This window comes from Lonchura striata, chromosome 3 (genome assembly GCF_050655825.1).
Source record: "Lonchura striata isolate lonStrDom1 chromosome 3, ASM5065582v1, whole genome shotgun sequence".
In the NCBI taxonomy this organism is placed as follows: domain Eukaryota; kingdom Metazoa; phylum Chordata; class Aves; order Passeriformes; family Estrildidae; genus Lonchura; species Lonchura striata.
Window position 1 is genome coordinate 109,497,344 of NC_140705.1, and position 25,847 is coordinate 109,523,190.

At 42.7% G+C, this 25,847-nt stretch overlaps 1 protein-coding gene across 3 annotated transcripts in view; it reads left to right on the forward strand.

Moving 5' to 3' along the window:
• Window positions 1–18,066, forward strand: part of MOCS1 (molybdenum cofactor synthesis 1) — a 29,646-nt gene extending 11,580 nt beyond the window's left edge. Inside the window, exons 4-11 of one of the 3 annotated variants that reach the window (XM_031504236.3) lie at window positions 1,915–2,079; window positions 6,337–6,398; window positions 6,641–6,752; window positions 7,035–7,147; window positions 7,793–7,903; window positions 8,668–8,788; window positions 10,055–10,117; window positions 14,093–18,066. In XM_031504236.3, coding sequence (XP_031360096.3) covers window positions 1,915–2,079; window positions 6,337–6,398; window positions 6,641–6,752; window positions 7,035–7,147; window positions 7,793–7,903; window positions 8,668–8,788; window positions 10,055–10,110 — 740 coding nt within the window. In that variant the 3' untranslated portion in view covers window positions 10,111–10,117; window positions 14,093–18,066. The remainder of the gene's footprint in view (window positions 1–1,914; window positions 2,080–6,336; window positions 6,399–6,640; window positions 6,753–7,034; window positions 7,148–7,792; window positions 7,904–8,667; window positions 8,789–10,054; window positions 10,118–14,092) is intronic. The other 2 variants (XM_021541771.3, XM_085576096.1) reach the window with 2 other exon arrangements.
• The last annotated feature ends 7,781 nt before the right edge of the window (window positions 18,067–25,847 follow it).

A 25,847-nucleotide genomic window follows, 5' to 3' on the forward strand; every position in this document is an offset into this window, starting at 1 on the left:
AAAGGCAGCAAACATGTAGGAGGAGAGTTACAAAGTTAGGAAGTCTCTTTTAATCCCTTTTAATTTTAGAGGTCAACAAGCCAAGAAACCAAGGCACTGTGAAGGTTACACCTGGTAGCGTGTTCTGACTGGTCCTTTTTAACTTGTTGGTGTTAGTATTAAGCCTCCATCTCTTAACTTCTCTCAGTTCTCTACTGTCCAGTTTGTTGCTAAGTTAATTCCATATGTTAGTGTACTTCCAGTGCTTCATCCTGTATCTTGCCCTGTCTGATGAGGAAAAAGATCCATGGACATCAGCTGGTGCTACTTCTTAATATTTTTCCATTTTAGGCTGCAGAATAGCATTAGTTTTATCCAATACCTTTACATTTCCAGCAATGAAATCTCTATGACACCTAGACTTTTTTTCCCAGTTGTTCTGAGGTTGAGCATTTTGTGCATTTAGAAGCTATAAATAAAAGTAGTGATGTTCCCTAACTATCCTCTGGCTGTAGCATGTATCCTTTACTCTCACAAAGATTGGGCTGCTAGTGATAGCTAGCATTAAATAATCTTTGGCAAAATTGAATAGTAGCACTTATCCTCTAGGAAGAGGTTATTCTTGGTCATTTGGGAGGACTTTGAGAGCTGAAGGCCAGAAAAACAATCTCTCTTAGTAAGGATTGCTCTTTCCCTACAAGCTCATGTCTTTATGGAGCTCTTAATCATGTTCTAAAATGCTGCTGCTGTAAACTTCAGCATCTTTGCTGTGACCTAGCTTGACCCATTCCAATGTTCTGGACTTGGCTTAGGCTGAATATTTTGAAAAGAGCTAGGCAATGAGATAAAGCAGAAATAAAGTCCTTATCAACTTGAATAAATAGAGGTAAAATAGTGAGGGACGAGTGAATTATGAAATGTTTGTGCTGTAATTACAGCTGCCTCAAAAGTAAGGGTTCTTCAAATATTTCTTAAATAATTAGGGTGGAGGCTATGAGGGAGGGAGGAAAAACCAAAGTAAATTATTTTGCTGTGGCTCTGCTTCTGCAAGTTGTTTATGAGTTTTTTTTTCATGTTTGTTACTGTACTGATAACTGGAGTTTTGAAAGCTTACTGATAACTGGAGATCTGGTATGCTGAAGATTTCTGCATTTGGCTTATGAGGAGGCATCTCTTTTCTAAATCTTAATTTCATTATATTAGCTGTTTCTTATGCTGTTTTCTTTTGTTAGCCATTTTTTTAGTGTCTTGCGTAAGCACTCTCCAGTCGGCTGGGCTACCACTGGTAATGGAAATATTTCAGTTGTCAAGTGCAAATGTTTTGTCCCTTTGGATGTTGTTGCCTTGGATTCTCTGTAATAGTCTAGTATGTTGACCTTTTTATGTTTAGTTAGGACTGCATGTCATATTTCTTTCATAAGTTTAAAGTTCTACTGCTGGCAGCTACCTCTGGGTTAGAACTGGTTTTTGGTAAAGCATTGTAGGATAGAAGTTGCTAAACAAACAGTTAGGTCAGGTGTCAGTTGTGAAAGGGTTGGCTTGCTGCTTATTATTGCAGGACATAAAACTCAATTTGCAAAGGTGGATGACGAAAAGAAAGTACACAAAATCAGGAGCTGCCTTTCAACAATAAAGTAGATATTTTGGAAATTAGAAACAAAACTAGTGTGCATTTTAATAAAACAAAACTTTAACACCAGTTTCACTTGCAGTAAGCTGTTCTCTCATACCTTTTGAAATGGATTTGTGTTAAAATTGGTGTCTTAAACCAGTACAACTGGAAGAAGGCCAAAGCACTGAAGTGTCCACATTTTCTTCACATATTCAGTGATACATTTTCCTTTGTTTCACAAATCTTTTGGGTTTTCTGTTTAACCTTTAAACCTTTTAGTTTAATTACTTTTTTAAAGTGTTCTTTTTACTTTTCTTTCCTAGGTGAACTGTACAAGCTAGAAGGGCTGAAAACAATTGCTGTCACAACCAATGGAATCAACTTAACCAGACTGCTGCCCCGGCTGAAGGAAGCAGGACTGAATGCCATTAACATTAGCCTGGATACTCTGGTGCCAGCTAAATTTGAGTTCATTGTCCGAAGGAAAGGTACAAACTTGTCTTCTAAGGCCACTTGCAGGAATGTTTGGAGTTGCTTACTGTATTTTTCACAGTCAGTTACTTTCAGGGGGGAAGTGAATTGCTGTCCTTCTGAGGCTAGGAAAAGTAGTCTATACTGGATTATTCAATAGTGACTCTTTTTCCTCCTTTCTGTAATGCTTAGCAGGTAGAGCCTGTTTTGTTGGAGCTGGTGAAGTGGAAGATGCTCAACTTGCCAGAGTTAGTCATGTGGTTAGTCACATAATCTATACTTGGTTAGTCATAGCTCTCAAGAGGACTCTCTAAAACTTGTGTTAATCTTGTGTTCTGCTCTTCTTTATTACTGTTCAAAAAAACCCAGATGTTTTTGCTATACCACCTGGGGACAAAGATGTCACAAGAACTGAACTTCTTGTTACAAATAGTGGCAGTTTTTGGAAGTTATATTTGGGGTGTGCTAGCAGTGGTCTCACTTGTGGTTAGTGATGTTCTGTATCCACTACTTTTTAATAGGAATAAACACAAACCATGCCTGAGGTAATTTGAGGAGGGACGTTGGCTTTGTAACTTCTCTCCTACTGAGCAAGTAATTACAAGTGAAATTTAAAAAATGCTTGGCTATGCCCAGTCTTACAGATTCTGGTTTAAATGAATCCTAAAGCTGATCACAGAGCTCAGCTTCATGGTTGGGCTTCCTTCCAAACTAAAACTGATTTGGTGTTGTATCATTCTCTTCCTGTCCAGCAGTGTAACTTCAGCAGTTTGTGAACGTCCAAGTCTGACAAAACTTCTAAATAGCCACCAGATGGTGCCACAATCTCAGATACGTGTAGGGAAGGGCTTGTAGAAGTCTGGAATGCTGTGAGAAGTAATGTCAGCATTTGAGTCACTGCTAGCAAACCGAAGTTCTGCTGGCAGGTGCAGAAAGGTGTCCTTGTCAACAGTCTCTATGGGAGTATTACTTCAGGTTTCTGTGTCATGGTGCAGAAATCAGTTCCAGTGTAGGCTGTTGCATTGTACTGGTTGTGTCATGGCGTAGTTGGCTCCCAGAGTGGTATCTGGGAGTAACTAATCACAATCAGGTGTTGACTGTGCACTTTCCTTCTGCTCTCCGTGCTTGAGTATTACCTGGTTTGTGCCATTCATTAGGAACAAGTCCTTGTTTTGCCACTGAAGGGGCAAACCTGAGCCTCCAGCTTCCTGAATTATAAGGCCAGAGATCTTCATATCTGAATAAAAGCTGTTAGGAATGTGCCACTTATAAAGTAAACTAAAAGTTATTAGGGGATGAAGGTATTCTTATTTATATAAATTTTCTCTTCCACCTTTAAAGAAAAAAAGATCTTTTACCAACAAAGAGAGAAATTGCTCAATTGAGCAGCATGGACAATGAACAAGGCAATTTCTATTACTGAATATTTTTTAAGAGGAGAAAAAGTCTCCAAATAATAGATTAATAGACATTTTTTCTAAGCAGAGGTCAGGCAAAAATAGTAACACTGAGTTCTATTGCTTTGGGTTTTTTCTTTTTTTTTTTCCTTTTGTTAAGGTTAAAGGCTGAAATTACGTAAAATGCCAATTTTTTTTTTCTTTCTTGAGCATTTTTATGTATTAGGAAATTTCCAAGTGTGGCATGAGCAGAGAATAGAGTGCCTGCCCTGCAGAGCTCCCCTGTTTCCTGTGGCAGTTCCAGAAGCAACAAGATATAGTTCTGTTAAGGTGAGAGGGATTCCTGGTATTGGACTCCTACAGGCTGATAACGTCTCTGGAAAGTAAAGGTGGCATCTGATTATGGAGCTTACCAGGAACTTGTGAAACTTGGAATAATTTCTCTGTTTTGCTGGAAAGTCGATGTAGGGTTTTAAGAAGATGCAGAAAATGTGTATTTTTGTTGCAGATGCCCTGCATCACATCTGCTCCTACTTGCAGATGGTTGGGATAGACAAAATGTCTGTGAGATCATCAGAGATTTCACTGATGTGTGAAAGCATTTTAGAATAAATGAAAAATGCTTTCATGCAGGTAGCCAGTATAACCTGTTTCATGACCTGTCCTTTTTTTTTTGTGTGTATGTTTCATACAATGAAGGTGAGGTACTGATATATTGTAATTGTATCATTAAATGTAGGCCTGAAGCCTTTTTTCCTGTAAGGATTAAATGCTGGGAGGTTTTGTTCCATATAGGGTTTTTCTGGATGTCTCTACAGTTCTCTGTACTGTAAGGCTGGCTAAAGTTCTAACTTCATAAGAAATCAAATACGATGAAAGTATTAAAATTTTTCATTGTGTGAAAGAGGAGAAGTGGTTGCTTCCTGGCCTTTTTAGTTACATTGAGTTTCTCCTTTCTATGATCCTGTGGTCACAGATTAGATTTTCTGAGTAGTAGCAGAGCTTTTTGATACCATTTATGGCTCTGGCTTACAGCAGTGTATCATTATCTCTGTTGCTATAATATACCTGCTATCTTCCTTAATTAGAATGAGATCTACCACAGGTGCTGGAAACTTCCTGGGCACGTGCACAAGTAGATGGTGATTGAGAAGGGTGGCAGACCATAACTGTGAACAGTTGTTTTCGAGAGTTATTTCACTATGTGAAATAACTTTGCTTTTCACCACTTTTTGCAGCCAGGATTAGCATTAAAACTGGTTTATTAAATAATTTTATCTTCTGCTTTCCTATGTCCATGCTTTATAATGCCTTTACTAGCCAGAGAGCAGTGAAGTGAAATTTTTGTGTCTTTAGTTTTCTTTTTTTCTGATGCATCCCATGTTAAGTATGCAAAGAATACTACTGAGTTACTGTTTTTTTCTGCTAAAGCATTTACAGAGTAATGAAGGTATGATCTGTTCACTAGAGAATCTGAGTTTCCAGTAGATCATAGATAAGGAAAGGAGGGTGATGGACCTGTGCCGAAAAACATGACTGGGAGCAGCCTGGGGATTGTCATCAAAATTAGCACATATAAAGTGTTTGCTGTTGAAGACTACAGCTTTGGAAGAAGGAGCTCAGTCTCATACAGTGTTTTATCTCTCATACCCAAGTTTCATGTGTAGAACAGGAGTGGAACTTAGTCTAGAACCTGCCAGGGTAGAAGAGACATTCACAAATATGGGGCAAGCAGCTGAGCACCCCCACTCACCAACTTGTGTAGAGTTCAAGAGTTTGCTGTCACATTCTTGCTCACCTCTGATCTCTGCCAGCAGCTGAGCATGGCAGGGAGGGAATAATACCCAAAATATGGAACTGATGGTTTGATGAAAAGTCTGGGGGTTTGAATGAGATCATTAAGAGGCTTTCCTAAATGACCTTGGAATTCTAAAATTGCATAGTTGCTTTATTTTTCTTCCAGCTTTAAGAGGTACATGTAGGGGTAAAGACACCTGCCCTAAATTAACTATATATTTCTGTTTGAGAGCAGCTGGCAGGTGTAGGCCACACTAAATGGTAGGATGGAACTGGGAACTTTATTCCTTGAAGTCACTGTAGTTTTTTTACATCTTTCATTTGTTTTCAAGGGTCAAAGGCCAATTGAATTGCTTTCCTAAATGCTCTAATCTCTGCCACATTTTGTTCACTAATTTCCTGTGTTTAGTCATAAAAATGATGGTCCTGAAAAGTGCTGCTTCTGATCTTCTGACTAATGAATAGTCAGTAGATTTGGGAGGCTAATTACATCTGCAGCCAGGGTTGAACAGGGAATCGAGGGGCTTTTTGTTGTTCCTAAACCCATTCCACCCCAAATGTACTTTAGAAAAATCCTTTTAAAATTAACTTAGCAACATTGCTGTCCGATTCAGAACAGAGAAATTCTGACATTGTAGAAAAGACATAAGCCATTACTATAAAATAAACATTAATTTGTTATTCCTTCTTCATTGCATCTGGAGGCAGTTCATAAATTCTCTCCATTCCCTTTAAGAAGAATGTAACACAAGGAAAGCTGTCTTACAGGGAAGCACACAATCTTATGCTAATAATATCTGGATATCCAAAGATATAAAAAAATCATACCAGTATTGTTGATTACTCAAATATCAGTTAAATATTGATCTCAATGACTTGAGCACAGTAATTTGGTAGTCTTTGGGAGTTGTGAGAGGGGTATAATTAAAGTCTTATTATTTGCAGCTATTCTTACTTGCAGCCCTGTCTGCTGAATCAGATTGTTTTTATTTGTCATCTCTTTGTCTTGTATTTAATAACCACCTTTTGCATTCTGCTTTGAAACAATACAAATTATTTTTCACTCTTTTTGTATCTTAGGCTTTCACAAGGTAATGGAAGGAATCCACAAAGCCACTGAACTTGGCTACCATCCTGTTAAGGTAAAGCCAGCGTTTCTTTACTCTGAAACTGTTTTGTTTTACCATACATACAGATCACCTGATAAGGAATTTATTATATTCCATCTCACCTCCCAGCCCATGAATAATTTTTAGTAAAACCGGAGAAAAACGGGAAGATTTCATCAAGAAGTAATGAGGAGAATTCATATCATCTCCTTGTGCAGCTGGGAGTGCAGGTCATACTCTGCTCTCTAATTTCAGGTGTCTGCTTTAACCTGCAGGTAAACTGTGTGGTGATGAGAGGCTTTAATGAGGATGAAGTGCTGGACTTTGTGGATTTCACAAAGGATTTGCCCCTTGATGTGAGGTTCATAGAATACATGCCATTTGATGGTAAGTACTGCTGCTTTGAGATTCTTTTTGGGCACAAGTCAGCTGGCTGGTGGATGTGCACCCCATAGACTTCTCTCTGGAGGTTTTGATGAGCTCTTTAAGGGAATTAGGAATTGTCTGAAGTTTTTTGCAGGTTATCTTCTTCCCTACATAAGCTGTAGAAGGACTCATTTGGGCTGGAACACCTCAGCTTGACACTTACAGAGAATGTGAAGGTGGTTCTCTGCTAATTAAGAAAATAAAATCCGCAGTCTAAGGTTAGGCTGGTTTTGTTAATTCTAGGCAATAAATGGAACTTCAAGAAGATGGTGAGCTACAAAGAAATGCTTGATACAATTAAACAGCGATGGCCGGAATTGGAGAAATTACCCTGTGAGACTTCCAGCACAGCCAAGGTAGGGTTGGACAGAGAACTTGTGAAACATGCCTCCATTCCTTCTCTGCCCCAAATTCTCCCAAGTTCAGCATTGATTTCTGACAACCAAAGGAAGTTGCTCAGTGTGGTAACTCTTGGGTTTTGGTCAAGCTATCTTGCATGAGACTTGATGCTTATGAAGTCTTCATCATAGTCTGTACCTTTATAAATACAATGTGTTTTCTAGATGTATTTTCAGTCAGATATAAAGAATGCCAAGCCTGTATCCAGTATTTACAGCTTTTGAAAATTTTATCAGTCTATATCTGCACATTAACAATCCTGATGAAAGAGTTTCTCAGTGAAAAAACTATTGCTTTAAAGTGTACAGTGCCAAATGGGGAATTTCTAGCTCATGCTCCTACAGGCATCACCTGTTAGTTGATAACTACAAGAGCAAGCATTTAACAAGTTTGAAATTTCTAGGAACAGGGCAGAATGGACTGGAACACCTGAAAAAACTGACTTTGCTTTTATTTTTTTCTTTGATATGATCTTAGGGCTGAAGAAAATCCATATTAAAATAGATTTTCCAGTGTGTAGGCAAGTGGAGCTATAAAAGCTAGGAGTCTGTATTTGACTTTTTTTTTTTTTATTATTTTTTTTTGCCTCTGTATTTCTTTAGAGTTACAAGGTGCCACACTTCCAGGGACAAATCAGCTTTATCACCTCCATGTCAGAGCACTTCTGTGGATCCTGCAATAGGCTGAGGATAACAGCAGATGGGAACCTAAAGGTTGGTAGTGAAGCAGGATTCTTTTTTGATTTCATGCAGTGAAAATAGTGTTGAAATTTATACCAGCTAGCTCCTGTTTATTTATCCTTATGTATTCTTGTTCTATCTTGTCAGGCTGTTAGGGAGATGTTACATAACCTTTTTTTTTTTAGTTTCTCTGTTTTGCTAACATAGTTAACTTCAGTTGTAAAACATGGATGCAAGATCAGTAAATATAAACATTTTTTCTAATCTTTGATTCAAAATCATCTTAAACATGTGACAAGCAGATGATTTCCCATTAAAAAAGGGTCCAAGCAGCTGTGAGGGCTTGGCTTTTGCATTCCACAAGGATCCTGTCTTTTTTCCCAAACAACTTGTAACTCTTCTTCAAGAGCAGTCCGTACACTTGCTCAATGACTGTAGAACAAGGAGGGATAACCATTTCCTGCCACGTTGAAACTGGCAGTTTCTGGGGAAAAATTAAAGTTTTCAATTAAAAATTGGCACTTAGGCATTGTCACCTGATATTGACAGCAGCTGTGCTGCTGCCTAACATCAGATGACCAAGGCAGCCTGAAGGTCCAATGAGCTTAGGCTCTATAAACATCCCAGGCTGTCTGCATGTACATGAGGAGAGATAAAGAAAACAATCTTCATAAATGTTTCCTTCAATAGGGTAGGCCTCTTCAACGCTCTTCACTTTGAGGTTAGTACAAAATGCTTGTAAAAGTAATTTATTTTATTCTCATTTCTCCTCCTCTGCTTCCCTGGGTTGGCTGCAGGTGTGCCTTTTTGGGAATTCAGAAGTGTCCTTGAGGGATCACCTTCGGTCGGGTGCTTCAGAGGAGGAGTTGATTCAAATCATTGGAGCAGCAGTGGGCAGAAAAAAGAAACAGCATGCTGGTATGTTTGTTGTACTTTGTTGAGAAACAACAGCAGTGATAGGGAAAACAACGTCCTGGTACTTGTAACTTTCCATGAGAGTTAGAATCCAAACTGTCTGAAAGACTTCTGAACTGACTGCTGCTCCCAAATAGATGCAAATACCACTGCTCATGACTACAACAGCAAAGGGTGAAACTAAGTAGTTGTACTGGATCCCTTTATTTTTTAATTATTTTGCTGCAAAAGAAGGACCAAATTGAGCTGTCGACCCAAATACTACATTAACATGTTTCTAGAAGTCACAAATCTCTTTGTCACCACGCAGGATATTGTGGGTACTCATCTAGTGCTCTGCATAAGGTCATGACACAAGGTCTGTGATGATGCAGTCACATTCTCTGGCTGCATTTGTCTTTTCTGAATTTATATTGGTATAAACATTAACATCTGAACCTGAATTTTTGTAATCTGACTCCAGCTGGGAATGCTGACTTCTTGTACATGAACTGGCTTTATAATAATGGATTAGTCTCGTATACACTAAATATATGCTTTGGCCTATTTTTTTCTTGCAGATTCTGACAGCTTAATAACAGTTGGTTTTTCCCTTTTCTCCTAATGTGTGAAACAAATTTAAAGGTAGCTTTTAAATCTAAGCATAGACTAACTTGCAAAGGACATTGGTCTGACGCAGATAAAATAGTGCCTTATAAGGGAAGGTGGGAAGGGATTGGTTCCTTTATTTGTAGACCTTTTATTTATGACTCCTGGTTTGGGAAAGGAGGGAATGGATAGAGAAGAGTCTACTGAAGTCATTTTGCCATCATCAGCATTTACCTGACATTATCTTCTCCCAGTTTGTGTTAATCTCATTATTGTCCCCAGGGCTTTCTGTGATCGAACTTCTTTGAACTTGAACACTTACTAACAGCTTATCTATAGAACTAGAACAGTCAAATGCCATTGTTAGAGACAAGATAGTCTCAAATAGATTGAATTCTGTAGTAGGTAGACTGTAATTCACATTATGGCAAGCTTTCTGGAAAAGGGTTCTGCAGTGTGATAGACCCACAGCAGCTGATGCCTGGAGACTCAGGCAGCTAATGGTTTTAAATTATACCTCATTGAATTCCCCCTCCTCCAGTTCCCTTGGTCTTTACTGAGCTTTGTTTTTCCTAGTATGCAGGTTGCACTCTGAAGAGTAGAAAACTAAACATGTAAACCAGATGCATGACTTAAAGCCTAAAAAGTGGGATTTTTATGTGTTCCTTATTTTATTTCTAGGCATGTTTAACATTTCCCGGATGAAAAACCGGCCAATGGTCCTGATTGGTGGGTGACAAATCAGTACGTAAAAAAATACAGTGATTTTGTTCAGTTTCTGTCTTTGGGGGAGCAGAGTAGATTTGGCTTCTAAGTCTAGCTTGTGGTTCTGCCCTAAGTTTAGGCAAAGAAATGGGTTTCTTAATTAGCCAGTTATAGTAACATGCTAAAGTGGAGGAGGAGGAAAGGTTTAATGTCCCTACCAATCTTACCCAGTTTTTCAATTTACAGCCCTGGTTTTGTTTGCTCTAGTTAAGACACTTCATTACATTTTTCAAAGGGATAATAAACCTTCCTACCTTATTTCTAATCATCTTCCTTTGTACTTCAGTAGAACAGTATATTACTTATAAGACAGTTTGAGGTGAGTTTTGACTGTATTGCCATATAAATATAAAGGATGCAGAATGGAGTTTATCCATAGATTAAGAAATTCAGCTGTGTTTATAACATACATAGAGCCATCAACTGACAGAAATGCAAGTGTTCCTGCCTCACTACTGCTTCAGAATCTGTCATGTGGGGCTTCATTCTTTTAAAATTGCCTCTTATTGCTGCAAAGTCTCAGAGCATAACCATGAAAAAGACCTATGAACCAAGAGCCTTTCCTTTTCTTCTAGTGTCTATTGAAGTTGTTTGCTAGTGCTCCCTTCTGTCTGAAGCTGTGTTCATGAGCACTGCTGTGGTTCTCTTACTGATTTTTAACACCTTCTTCAGTGTGATGTTACCTTGTCCATGCCTATGTTTAACTATTCTGTAAGATAGCTGTCTTTCAAAAAACCTTAAGAAATGGCTACAAGAGTTAGCTTTTTGAGGTTAATTGCAAGATGTTTTGTTGTTCCTTATCAGCAAGGTATGGTAAAAAAGACAAACAAGGGTGAAAGATGTGAACATTATGTTTCAAGGCCAACCTCTCATCCTCCCATTGATGTTTTAGAGCAGGTTAGCTGCTGGGCAGCTTAAAACACAGGTTTTAAAACAGGTACTTTTTGGGAGGGGAACATGCATTAGTTTGCAGGTCTTTGCAACAGGTGATATTATAATAACAACTACTCTATTTTTAAACCAAGCTCCTAGGGCTTGTACTTATGTTGCCATTATTAGGAAATAGGATCTGCAGAGGTCTTTAACATTGGTCTTCACTGGGAATGTTTCTCACTTGGTGTCCCACTTTAAAGGGCCATCATTTTGAATGGTGACTAGTGCAAGATTGTGCTTTTGTTTGCTTGTATTTGGCCACTGCTGCATTATGCTCCAGAAAAAGGGTAATGAGGACCCTTTGTTTAAAGTGTGTATTGACTTGCTGCATGAGGAAAATATTCTGGTTTTTTTAAGATGAAAAATACTATATTAAACTTTTGACAGCTCACTAGGAACTACATAATTTTTCAAGTTCTCTTTGAAAGAATTCCCCCACTCCAAAGTTAGCATTCATAGCAATGTTTGGATGTCTGCAGATCAGAACAATCCAACTTCTTTTTGAAAAGTGCTTTAACACTGTCTTACATGCAGTGAAAGAGGCAGTCTGTCCAGGTCCTCCTCCTTCAGCTGTTCCATCTCCCTTTGAGACTGACTGCTGGCAGTCACTGCATCAGTGGAGAGACTGGAGATGAGTGTAGAGTATCCCACTGTGACACATGGGGAGTCATTAGGAGATTTCCTAATTGTGTTTTGAATTAGTTACAAAATTCAAACAATGCTGGCGTGCAAGCAGTCAGTGGGGGAGTGTGTATATGGAATTAATTTAATGAAATTTAATGAATGCTGTGGAAATCACTAATTGGTTTTGCTAGACTCTGTGAGCCAAACTTGGTGTCTTCTCTGCACTGCTGTTATCTAATCCTTTGCTATATGGGTTGTATCTTATTTCCCTTAATCAAAGTACTCCTTTCAGCAGGTTCTTTTTCTCCTGGGTTCACTTCAGTTATGGGAATTTCCTCATTAATTTAAGTAGCTCCTGCCTTCTTTTCTCCCCCGGAGATTGTCCTAGTTGGAAGCTGACACAATTAAACTTGAGGTGCAGTAATAGGATATAAGGTGATGGAATTTATATCAGATGGTTTCATTATATGGTGCAGTAGAAAACCATTACTCTTTTCTTTTTTTTTTTTTTTTTGATAGGTATATGAGCAATTTGGTTTCAAATAGAGATGACTAGATACAACTTCAAGAAGTGTAGGTTGTTCAGAAAAGCAAAGATGCTTTTCTGAACTCATTACTATCTCTGGCTGTCTGTTTACTTTCCACTTGACTTGAGCAAACTTTTCTCCCTGCTCCCACCCTAGTGTGTTTACCCTGTGGAAGGAAGTACTTGTCTGCCTTTGCAGTCTGGCTTCTCCTGAAAACAAGACACTTTCACAGGGGTTTACCTTCAGCTTTAAAGCTTATGAAGGAATCCAGAAGAACAGAGTGTTTTGAGTTCCTGGATTTTAAAAGGAATATTCAGGTGAGGCCCCACTATGAAAAGACAGAGCAAGGGAAGAGGAACAAGAAAATAATTTTCTGTGCTCTTCTAAAGCAGAGAAATGTTGCACTCAGTACATTTATGTCCACTTAATCCCATTCCTCTAAGGTATACACATGCCTTCAAACTTGCAGGAATCTTACTTTTAGTGTGTAGGCCATTAGCTGTAGATGAAAAAAGGCTTTTGCCTGAATTTAGGTTATTGCAGTGATTATAATAATGAAATCTGTGGTTGATTTAAGCTTCAGGAATGGTATTTCAGACCAATGGTTGGAGGGTACTCTGGATGAAAATGGTACTAAGTACATCAGTCTTGTTTTAGCAGAGGCTGGGACTAACAAGGAAGAGTTAGGTGGGTTTGTTTTTAAAAAAAGATGGAGGAGCACAACTATACCTTTGTCCACACTTTGTCTGTTATTGTCACGTGGACAGGCCCTCAGCAGCAGAGGTAGCTTAGCAATGTGCAGAGGGGCAGGAAGCTGCTTTGATGCACCTGTGGATAGGCTGAAAAGGGAGTCCTTGAATACCAGAACTACCAAAAGAAGTTATTGAGTACAACCTAATGCCACATTTCTCAGGGCAGGGAGAGGAGCAGCTTCAGAAAAAGAGAAACATGCTTATCAGTGGTGCTGTTAAACCAGGGCTTAGCCACTTACCTCTGTACTGCTTTCTTTACTTGCAAAACATTCACTTTTATGTGAAAGAGACTCCTTCTGTCTTCACACTTGGCATTTAGCCTGGTGTAAATGCCAAAACCGAAGGATTAAATGGTGACAAGGGGCAGGAGGGCTTACTACCTCTCTGCCAGCTGGGAGCTCTGCCAGCTCGACTTGGAACATGCTTCTGAGTAGATTTAAAATCTGTCTGTCAGTGAGGGGACTGTGGTTTTTGCAGTGCTTAAACTTCAGCTGTCATTAACGTGTTAAGAGCTGGCAATAATATGAGAGGTTCCCATCACCCTCTGAGACTGTAGATAGTTCAGTTGCAGTGCTTATAGTCCCTGCTGTCCTCAAGTGCTGGCATGACCCTTCCCTGCAGAAGGAGATGAAAGGAGGAAGTGTAGCTGTCTGTGCTGGGAGGGAGCTGTTTGGAAAGGCAGAGCTGAGAATCTGAGTGTAAGAATTTCCTATTAACCCTGCCAAGCTTTTGAAAGAAGGCTGGTGCTGGGATGGTCCCAAATGGATGCTGAGATGCTGTGATTCACTTTTCTTCAGAACTGGTGCTCCTATAAGCTTTCTTGGCTGCTGTTTCTCAAAAGGTGTTGATGCTTTCAGAAAGTAAGTTGTTTCTTTTTGTCAGGGACTTTAAAATGAGTCTGAGTCTTGTCATTTTTAATAGCAAATCAGGAAATGCAGGGAACTGATGAGAGAGAAGGAGCTAGAGGAAAAAAAGTGAATGTTTGCAGGCTTATTGAGGTTTTTGCAACACAGGAAGTCCCAAGCAGTTCTCTGGCAGTGTTCTCAGCTGCTACAGGCAGTTTAGCTTTCCAGTTAGTAAGATATTCTTCTCATTTTACTTTTTGTTTTTTTCCCCAGAGTCTGCATTGATGTCATTCCCACTATGCCAAGATGCCCTACAGAATTACCCAAATTCAAAACAGTGGGGCCACACATTTAGCCATTGGCTGACTTTGAGAGCAAGTTTACCCAAACAAAATGGAAAAGCATCAATGAAAAATAAATTCACCGGACAAATTTTCCTACCAGGATCTCACCCAGAGAAACAGTGGCACTTAGCAACAGGAATTCTGCAAACCCAGCTCCGAGGCTACTGTGTCTTCCAGAAGGACCCAAGCTCCACATTTGATACAAAGTGCCTTGATGCTTCTGTTGGCCAAGTTCCTGTGGACTGTCAGTCCAAAGAGGCATGTTCAGGATCTGAATTCCATACCAGGGATTCAGGATCTTGTACCAAGGTACCTTGTGCCTCTGACAACTTGACTCACACTGATGAGGAAGGACGGGCCACAATGGTTGATGTTGGAGGGAAGCCAGATTCCAGAAGAAGTGCTGTTGCTGGTGCTGTTGTCCTTCTGGGTGAGAAGGCATTCAGGATGGTGAGGCAAAACCAGGTGAAGAAAGGGGATGTGCTGGCAGTAGCCCAAATTGCAGGAATTCAGGGAGCCAAGCTAACCAGCCAATTGATCCCATTGTGTCACAACATCCCTCTGTACCACGTGGAGGTGGCTCTGAGCCTGGATGAGGCCAGGCATGCCGTGGTGATTCGCAGCTCCTGTCACACCTGGGGGAGGACAGGAGTGGAGATGGAGGCTCTCACAGCTGCCAGCCTGGCTGCACTGACCGTGTACGACATGTGCAAAGCAGTCACTCATGACATCGTCATCCAAGAGGTGAAGTTGATTAGTAAGACAGGTGGGCAGAGGGGAGATTTCTCAAGGGTCTAGATAATACTGAGATACCTCCAGCCCTCCAAGTGACCACTGTTTCTGTTCAGCCTCTAACAGAAGTCCTTTTGCTCAGCTGGTGGGCTTGGAGAGCTCAGCAGGTGTGTACAGTACAGCAACCCCATGCCTCCAGCATTGCCTTACTCTGTCAGCTCACTTGAACAGTGGAGCCACTTATCTCTGTTGAAAACCATGTGTATTTTCTAGAGGACAGACTTCTCCACTCTGCCAGTACCTCCATTTCAGTGTCCTCATGATGAGATTGAGAAAAAAATCCTGCTTATACCACAGAGCTTTTTTGTTTTGTTTTTTCCTTTGTGCTGTGAAATACACCTGCTGTCATCACACCATGCAACAGTGAGCTCTGGAAATTAAGCCAACTGAAAGTGCTGTTATTTGGAAACTATTTTTAAGTCAAGGATTAAGATTTTAGAATTGTGTTTGTCTGTCTTTCCCCTGACCTCCTTCATTGAATTTAGAGAGTGACGGTGAGAAGAACACATCTGGGGAACTTCACCATACAGCAGAGATTATAAACATGGAACAGTCCAAGTCAAGGGGCAGCTTCCATCCCTTTGCAGTGCTACTGTTTCCCTTCACAAAATCAAAGCATCTCAGAATGGCTGGGTAAGATTGGAAAGGACAACAGTGGGTCAACCTGGTCCAACCTTCCTGCTCAGGCACCCAGAGCACATGGGACAGTGTTGTGTCCAGACTGGAATATCTCCCTTAAGGGAGCCTCCATAACTTATCTCAGCAATCTGTTTCAGTGCTGAGTCCCCTGCAAAGTAAAAAAGTTCAGGTGAAACTTCCTGTGCATCAGTTTCTTTCCATGGCCTTTTGTCCTATTGCTCAGCATCATCAAGAAGAGTCTGGCTCTATAATCTTGGCATCTCCCCTTTAGACACTGATATACATTGAGACATCAGTCATCTCTTCTGGATGCTGAACAGGCCCAGTTCACTCAGCCTTTCCTCATAAGAGACAACTGCAAATGGGAAATAACCAGATAATCAGTTTCAAAAGAGAAAAAAAAAAAAAAGAGAGAGGCAATTTTCTCCTTGTGCTCTGTAAAACATGATACAGAAGGAGGATTTCTGGGTTTGGAAGAATTATTTTTTTGATCTGAAAGATATGTTTTACAATGTTAGAAGCGTATTCCAGCATTTTGACCTTAGCACTGAAAGACATGGATACCCTGTTTGCATCCTTAAGGGATTAATTTTGTCATGCACAGAAGTAAGTATTAAGCTCTCCCTTACTTTAGGAGATGTTGCACCAAGCCCTAGAAGACTCCAAATTTTTAATGCTATGGTGCAGAACTTGCGTAGTTCTGACAGACAAAACAGACTTCAGTACTAGTGGCCACTTGAAAAATGAAGATAGTTACTATTGCCTCTGCCAGAGTGTTTTCCTGCATGTTTCTCTAGTTTGCTTTTCATTAAGTCTTCTGGCCTTGGAGCACTTAAGTGTCCCCATAAATGTAGCAGCGGCCACAGTCATGTAGCATTAATTAGCCTTGGTAATTAACTGTCTTAGAGAAGAAATGACTCAACATTCTTGTTAATATTAATGGCTGCTTTTCAAATGTTTATTTAGGTGCTCTAAACAGGGCATTACTGGTTGCTTATGGCTGATGTAAAGCTGCATATTATTCAGGGTGCTCCCTTCATGTACACAGGGTATAACAACTCTAGCAGGTCAAAGACACTATCAAAAAATCATCTTAAGTTTAAGAGGTTAAAGTACTGCAAGCACACCACACTGCCATGCACATCCTGCTCATGTAAAGTAAGCACAGGTCTCAGATGAAGAGGCCATAGGTTTTGCAACAGATCCTTCAGAAATCTCATACACCAGCTACAACAAAAGGCACTCTTTCCATTGCAGGTGAATTGATATGATTATTTTTTGTTGTCATTATGAGATAAAGTGCAAAGAGCAACAGATATAGCAGCTGTAGCTGAAAGGGAAAGAAGTCTGGAAAGCTTGGTGTCCAAAATCCATAAGCATTTGTACATTAATGATGTGGTTAAGGAATGGTATTCCCAATTTAGTGTTCCATTTTCGCTCACTCCTCCCTCCCTGTGGCGGGCTGGAGAGGAGAATTTGGAGGCACAGTAGGTAAAGATCATGGGTTCAGATAAGAACAATTTACTGGAAACAGCAATGCAATAAGAAAACGAGCAGTAGCACCTTCAGTAATAGAGAACGGGCACTGTGTAACTGTTCCCTTACCAAAAGAGACTCCTTCCCTGGTCCCCATGATAACCCCCCATGCTGGTAGCCATGCCCTCTCTTGGCATGCAAAAATTACCCATGTTTTGGCCAGAACCAGGACAATCTACATGCACTGTCTTGACTCCTTGGCAAGACACTCCCTGTCATTCCCAGGAGTGTAGTCAGCACTGCCATACTGACACCAACAGTGTCAGTGGGTAGGAACCCAATCCTGCAAATACAAGAGATTGTGTTCATCTGTGGAACTGCTATGCCCACAACATGAAAGTTTTCTTAACTCATCATGGAAACGAAGTGCCAGGAAAAGGAAGCACAGGTGTAACCTGCTAAGTCTATTGACTGACACAAGCACTTACCTCCCCTCACCATGCACAACACACCCTGCCCTCCTGGCCTGCCCCAGGCTCTAGCTAATTTTGGGAATGAAGAAGAAACTTGATGTACTCAGTAGCAATAAAACAATGCTTTGGGCATATGATTCAAGCTTGCTGTCATGCTGTAAAGCTCACACAAAGGACTCAGGGCCATACCAGGGACGGAGCACACGCATGACCACCACGCACATCTCGCTACTTACGCACACTTCACTGCTCCTTGGTTTGAGAGTGGCTGCAAGTGCAGGGCAAACTGACTTTGGTGCCATTTTATGTTCATATTACATTATCAAGTCTTTAAACTATGCACATTTTTAAGTAATGAATCAAACATGAGTTAACATTTTGAGAGAGAAAGGGGTTGAGAGTGCTCTATGTTTCTATGGTGCTGGGTGGGCCACGGTGTAATATATGTTGATGTTGATGGCTACTTTTTGGAGGCTTGCTTTTTTTGTCCACTGTATTTTTAATAAATACTAGTTGAAATGGAGTGTGGTTTGAATTACTTTGAATATCCTTTTTATTTATCTATGTTTTAACCCAAAAGCTTCTATGAATAATTACCTTGGGACAAGCAACAAGACAGGCTTTGCAAGTTGCATGATTAGTCAGCAATTAGCAAAGGATTGCTCCTAATAACTTATTACTATAAAGAACCTATTTTTTTTGCTGTTGTTGAGAGAAACTAATTTTAATCTGGCTGTTCTTAAACTGTGTAATCCTGTCATTATCCCAGCTTCTCCCACATGCCTGTTGTGAGCCAGTGGCTGTATATAACATCACTGCTTTTTGTTGCAGAATTGGGGCCTTCAGGGCTCTTCCTCCTCGTCTGAGTAACCACAACTGAAACCAACGTTCAGAGAAGTGCCTGTATAAAAGTCCATCCCTCCTGTGTCATGAATAAACCTTAAGAGAAATTCCCCTTCTTATCCATCTGAACTTCCAGGAAAGCTCTCAAGTTTTCTGCCTCCAAGAAAGCATCAATGATATTAGAGGTTCTCCAACCTAAATTATTTTAAGATTCCAAAATGCTGTCTATCCTAAAATAAGCACATCATTTTTCTAGGAGCAGAAACAGAGTAAAGCACCAAGCCCACCACCACCTTCTCTTGAAGGGTGCCATAAGAGTTCAAGTTGCACTTTAATGCATATCAAACACAGCTCAAAATACAAATACTGTAGATCATGGCAACCCTCAGAATGCACACACAGTAGAGCTTTTGCCTGCTGGAAACTCAACTGTTCCAGCTCATGGCCCATTTGTGTGTTACAGCCTGTTCACTGCTAATCCAGGCTGAATCCTTTGGGGCATCTCAGCCTGGTTTTCCTTTATGCCCACATCCTGATACTACTTACTTCACCCTCACACTGTCCTATTGAAAACTGGATGCAGCATAAAAAGGAGAAGCTGGCAGAAGCTGGTCATTAAGAATTCTTAAAGAGATTAAATCTATGTCAAAAGAGCAGTGCTTTTCAGGAAGGAGAATGGGCCATGGGGGGAAGACAAATTGAAATACCTCAGGGAGGGACTTGTTTTTTCTGAATGGGAACTGCTCAAAACCAGATTCTAAAAGCAACAAGGGCTGAACAATAAAAAGAGCAATGAATTTTGTTAGCCATTTTCAGCCCCTGGTGACTTGCATAGATTCCCTGTAAATTCCTTGTTACTCAGCTTTACATGGGATTTGACTGAACAGAATCTGGCCATTGGTTCTCCCCCTTCCTTGGTGCTTTGCTGGTTCTCAGCTCCCTCTGGCTGCTTCAGCAGTCAGCCAGGCTTGGAACAGCTGAAAAATGGCTGGTGCATGGTGTGTGCTTTGGCCAAGACAGAGCTGCTAATTAGTTAAACGGAAACACAGTTAGTTCACCTCCCTCCACGTACCAGAGCCTCGCTCCAAGAGAAGCTCAGCATTTTAGGGAATCTAAAATTGGTTGGAGGAATTGCTGGTTGCAGTGGGCTGACCAGGTTTTTGAGATGACAGGTAAAAGCTTCAGTTTAGGTCTCAAAACCAGTGGATGCCATGAGCTCTGCAGAGTCATGATGATGGCTGACATGGTGCCAGGAAGGCACAGGATGAAGAGCTGAATCCTTGGTCCCAGGCTGTGCCTGAAGGGCTTTGTGTGAACTCAGTGCACTCTAAGAGCAGATTCTCACTTTGGGTAACAGCAAGCTTAAACAGCAGGTGGCTGAGACACAAATCCAGCTGTTTCCACCCTCCCCTGTCCCTCCATGCTTCCTGCCAGTGCCACGTTTAGAAAGCTTCCAGTTAGCATCTCTATCTTTGTACTTACCCTGTTTGCTCCTTTGGAGAGTAAAAGGCACCCAAAATAGTAGCAGTAAAGTGCAGCTGAGTGCAAGTTCACAGGAAGGGATGGGATGGATGCCCTGAGACACTGCTGAGCTTTCCTCCAAGCACAGAAGCACAACAAACCAACAAAGCAGCTGTCTTTGCTCAGCTGTGTGTGCACACCCCAACTGCAGTGGCACAGCCGTGGCCATCGGGCAAGCTGCCTGCTGCCCATGGCTCTCCAAGGTGCCATCCACACAACACTTGCTCCACAGAACAAAGTTTCACACTTCATGATTGCTCAAGGTTTTCTTCCAGAACCCCAAATTAGCAGCAGAGACGATTGCTCTGCCAACGACTCCAACAGAGTGGGCATGATCTCAGATTCTGGAGATTCTTAGTACTACTAAGCTCTTCCTGCATGAATTTAAAATTAAGTTCAATAGAAACACTCTCTTCTATACCCCTGATACTTTCAGGGCATGCAGCTGAAAGGATACAAGGCCAGCAAAAGCAGAGTTTGTTTTGCAAAGTCAAGGGCAGTGGGACAGGAGGTAGGGGAAGAAGAGGAGGAGATAGCAGGAGGGTCAGGCAGCTGTAAAGTTGTGTTAATATTATGCTTGGAAGACAACACAGGCTATCAGATACATGGCTGCTCCATAGGTAGTGCCCTAGGCCAGTTACCTGCTGGTGCAGGTTGTGGCAAAGCTCTGTCAACACCAGCAGAGCTGTGCAGTGTCACACCAGGCAGCATCTGCTGCTGGGAGCTGTGAGAGGGGTTCAGCTGCACAGCCCTGACCTGCCACTTCTGCAGCCTTAACAAACTTAGGTTTGATTAGAGGGGTGATTTTGGCCCTCAAGGCTCCCCACATGCACAGTTGCAGCAAGGCTGGAATTGCTGTTGTGTGAGGCAGTGCCTGGAATTACACCATCCATCCATCCCTCGCTCCCTCCATCCCCTCCCCAGCTGCCACCCACAGTCTCAGCACTTCAGAGAGATGCACTTCCCCACCCTGGGCCTGACACTGAATGGAAATGTTTTAGCTCTGTGTGGCTCATTTGGCTTCTGCAGATCAACCCTTGGGGCCATCCTCAGCCCAGATCCAAGAAATGAGCTGAGGGAAGGGAGTAATTTCTGCTGCCCCTGAAGCCTCATCTCTCCTATTGCAGCTGGCAGCTCAAAAGGCTCCATCCTGCCAAGACTGAATCTTAATTGAGATCAGTGGAAAAGACAAGCTGCTGCCAGGGCCGCCCTGATCCTGGGCTCACAGAGAACTTGGGCAGAGCTTGCCCAGCCCCACAAGAGAAAACCTTCACAAGGGTTTACAAAAAATAAAATTCCCTTCAGATTATCAATGGAAACAGCAGGAGGAGGCCAAGGAGAGGACATGGTTTAGCCAGGTAGTTTGCAGAGGAAGAGGAGGCAGAACCACATCACATGGAAAATCCTCCTGTTCCTGTAGCCTGCTGGGAAGGGAATGCACCAGCAAAGGCTGGGGTACAGCTAGTAATCCCCCCAAGCCCAGCAGTGAATTAAAATACTATATCTATCTCTGAACAAACAAAACTATCAGTCATGCCCAGAACTGCACTTGCCAAGAGCTGCAGGAAGAAGGACAAGGTAAGTTTTTCACCTTAGAAGAAAAAGACTAGAGCAAAACCTCTTCAGGCATCCCATCTGCAAGTGGCACCAGGATGCTACATGATGCTTTTTCCAAGCCACAGCTGCTGACTTCAAGCCCACTTGCTTCAAAGACCCTGGCAGAGCTCACTCATGCCTCCATTATTAGGCACAGTCTAGCCACCCCTTTGGCTTTGTGGAGGCAACCAGAATCAACACTGCCAACTCCTAATGCACCCAAGATGGGTGCTCCTGACCCAGTTTTGTTACAAGCACAGAGTCCTGCCATCTCAGCACTGCCTTGTCCCAGCAGCAGCAACGTGCAGCTGGAGTGGAGCAGAGCGAGGAGCTGTCAGCCTGGGTTATTTTTACACCATTTATTCCACCTTGCGTATTTAGGTGCATCTCCAAGTCCCTACAGCAAAGGAAGGCCACCGTGGCAAGTCTTACTCAGACTGGGAGCTTTAGAAGAGCTGACTCTGTTCCCCTTGCTGACTCAGGGGAACAAAGTTAGCAACAGCTCATGCAGCAGATGCCATGTCAGAGCTGCTGGATCTGAGCAATGAAAATGGGCTCTCGCTCTGGTAAAAGGCTTTAATGGGATTTTCCAGCCAGCAAATATGCTTTGAGGGACACACCCAGGACCTTCAGCCATCAGCAACATGTCTGCATGCAGAAGGCTCTTGGCCAGCCAGACTGGGAGGGGCATTTAAACACAAGTTTCTTGCCTGCCATCTTTTATAGCCTGCTATTTCTCTCCTGGGTTGCTAAGGATGCCCCAGAGCACAAACCTCTGGGATGTCCCAGATGCAGCAGAGGCACAGTCAGTAATAGCCCATCACCAGTAAACTGCAGCTTTAGCAAACCTATGCCAGAGAACTTCAGCTGAACCCCAGCAGCTGGAGGGGTTTTCATTTCCACTTCTCCAAGGCTGGTATTTCAAGGTGTTTTTATTTCTTTTTAATCAATGCACATGGCCAGCTCCAGAGGGGGCTGAATGAATAGAGGGAGGCAGTGCAGCCACTGTTTCTGTAGAAAGTATTTCCACATGCAAGTGAAATGGGGCTCAAGTCGCTCGGTGCGTGTTTTGCAGTGCGGTTACGGGCTGTCGTTCCTCCTCCACGAAGCTGTTATTTATTTACTTAAAGACTTGGATTCCATGGAAAAAGATGCCCCAAGATAGCACTGTGTTTCTAAAATTAAACCCAGCTGGATGGAGTGGTGAGCAAGCAAGTGAGCACTCCAGTGCTCCCAGCAGCAGCGGGAACAGGGTTCCCCCGTGTCCCGGACTCCCCCACCCTCACTGAGCAGCAGGACAGCCTGGCAAAATGCCTCCCATGTCCTCCACCACGAGGGAGGCAGCTCTGGGAAGTCAGACCAAGTGCCTTACTCAACAGCAGGAGTGCCACTGACACGGGAGTGTCAGGGGATCAGGGTTTAAGGGCAGTGATGCCCTTCCTGCCCCAGCAGCTCTCCAAAGCCTCCCCCTGCTGCAGGACAGCAGAGACCTCACCACATGCCTGACACAGGTTTGAGTGTGGCCAGAAGTCCTTTCACAGAATTTGTGACAAAGGCTGCACTCACGAGGCTCATCTCCTACCTAACCTAGCCAACACTTTCATCTAGTTTATGTGTCACTGATAGCATCCTGCTCACATTAAAGCTCAACTAGCCCTCACTGTTGTAACCTAAGTTAAGAAACCTGTTCTGACAAAAGTCATTTATAGATGGGAAGGGAAAAACCCAAGTATTGCTCCAACCTCTCATGGCACCAGCAAGAAATCCCTGCCAGACACACTCTCAGCACCTGTTTCCCTGTCCACGTGAGCACAGGGGCCGCCTCTACATCCACAAGTGGCTCTGCTCAGAAATGAGCACATCAGCTCATCACAGCAGCTGTGCCAGAGCTGCTGCTCAGGGGCTTTACCACGGCCTGCATTTAGCCTCATCCCTCAGACAAAATGTCTCCTCACACTCACAGCTGAAGCTTTCCAAAGGCCAGGCTGGGCACTGGGAGTTCCCTGCACCCATCAGGGCTGGGAGTGCCTTGGAGGCTTTAGGGAAGCAAAGCTCAGGCAAGGGCAGAGGTGGCTCTGCAAGGACCATGGGAAGGAAAGTGAAGTACAGCCCCAGACCTTGCTTCTCTGCACTAGAAGGTTAACACAAATGTGGGACAAGAAAAGATGGGCAAAGAAGTCTGAGCCAGTCCCAGAATGAAGAGGAAAAGAAACAAGGATGATGGCTGATAGGAATGGCAACAGGAAAAATGGTGGAAACAGTGGTAAGGCCAGGGTGCAATGCAGCTGCTGCCACCAGGCTCATGTGCCAGTTCTCCCAGGGCCTGAGGACAATGTCCTGTCCTGAGTACAGGCAGGAGCTGCTGCTCCTTCACCTCTGAGCAAAGAGAGTCCCTGGCATCACATGAAGCTTGTTTCAACCCAGGCAGAAAGGACAGTCCCACCACTACTGGCCTGGACTGTGATCCAGGAGAACATGACCACATGTACGTGGGCCAGACCAACATGTCATGCTTGGTAAGTCACTCAAATTATTATTTGCAGATGGTCATGCTAACCTGGCATTCCCATTCATCAGTGCACTCTGCAGTGAGCACCTGGAGACAGATTTCCAAGTCTGAGTGCTCCTCATACCTGATGCGCAATTGGAGAAAATGATGTTTGCTACCAAATTGACAAGTTTTTAGCAGATGGGCTTTTGTCCCTTAATTTCTCCTAACATTAGAGGAAGATTTCACATTGCTGCCTCCCAAAGGAAAAGCTACACATGTGTTGGTGACAGCCCAGAGCCTTTTCTAAAGAGAGTGAGAGCTGCAGATTTTTAGGGTTCATTGCAGAGCTGAGGGAAAGAGTGAGGAGGAGTAAGAAGAGAAGTGAGCTAGCCACCAGAGATGATCTCAGGAAAGAGCCTGCCTCTCATCAAAGCTCAGTTATTTCTCTGACTATGCCTATTTTCCCATAATTACACTGGTTCTGCTCTGCACAACACTAAATCAGGTCTACTGATCCCTGTCCAAACTCCTGGTGCCTTCCTGTTTGTATTAGGGCGCCAGCATGGGTTAAAAATTAGAGAGTAAGATTGGCTCAGTATCTGATTTATCCCCTTTCTTCCTTCCATCTTGATTTGGGATGTACTGGTCAGCATCCCCCAGGGAGATGTTTAATCAGGAGCAGACGGAGAGCTGGCAGCTGTCTGACAAGGACAACAACATGGCTATGGGACAAGCTGCAATTTAGAATCTGTTGCTTTGACCCTGGTAAAAGTCCAAGGCATGCTTGCTGATGCATCCCAGCACTGACACCCCAGGAGTTGGCACAAGATCAGCACCCCCAAGGCCACAGCTAGCTCTGGTCCTGATGTCACATTGCCTCACTGCTGGAGATGCCTCTGTGGTGAAAGGCTGCCCATCCCTGTGACTCGAGGCAGTTCCAGTTCTCCAGCTGCACAAAAGGCCTCTCCTTCACTTATAGAGAAGCTCTCATTTCAGGCACCACAGCAAGGGAAGGTGTTAGTGCTGTTCCAAAAGGGCAACACAACATCTTTAACATTTGGTCCCTGGATGAACAACAGCTGCACCACAGTGGGAAGGTAGAACCTGCCTGGCAATGCCTGCCTCGTGCAAAGCCAAGCTGAGTGCAGGGTGACCGCATTTGTGCCAGGGTCAGTCCTCTGCCAGGGGCTTCACCTGGAGACTGAGCTGCCCGAGCTCCTGCAGCTGTTGGTGCCACAGAGAAAGAGAAGCAGAGCCTCCCCAGCTGGGCAAGCAAAGGGTCATGGCAACAGAAAGGAATTGTGAGTGTACAAGAGGGATGAGAACAGGGCTCAGATATTGAAGGAAAACAGGAGCAGAAGCAAGGGATACTTTACAGCATAATGGGGCATGGCTCTGAAGAGTTTTCTGCTTGGGAGCCCAAAAGGAAAGAAAACGCTGGACTGGACAGCTCTGGGAAAAATCTGCACTTTGGGGTTATCCAGCTTCTTCCACAAAATAAGAGCAGGTCCAGACTTGTTCAGCAGAAAAACCACAGTTTCCTTGTGTAACCCAAGGAAACTCTTGCCCAGTCACACCACCTTATTGTGAGGCCAGGGGTAGGTGAGTACTGGGCTGATTCGTACTGATAGTAAAAGGGTTTTAAAATCATGGGGATTTAGGGTTAACAGGAAAAATAAGCTTAGTAGGCCCTGGAAAAATAAATACCTTAAGCACATGAAGAACTTGTACTTGCTAGAACTGCACCTGTGTTGCTAGTACATGATAAATGATATAATTGTTAGATGTGATGATTGTTTAGACATTCATTTTCCTCCTATTTTGCTTGCTTTCTTCTGTGGGCAGTGGCACAT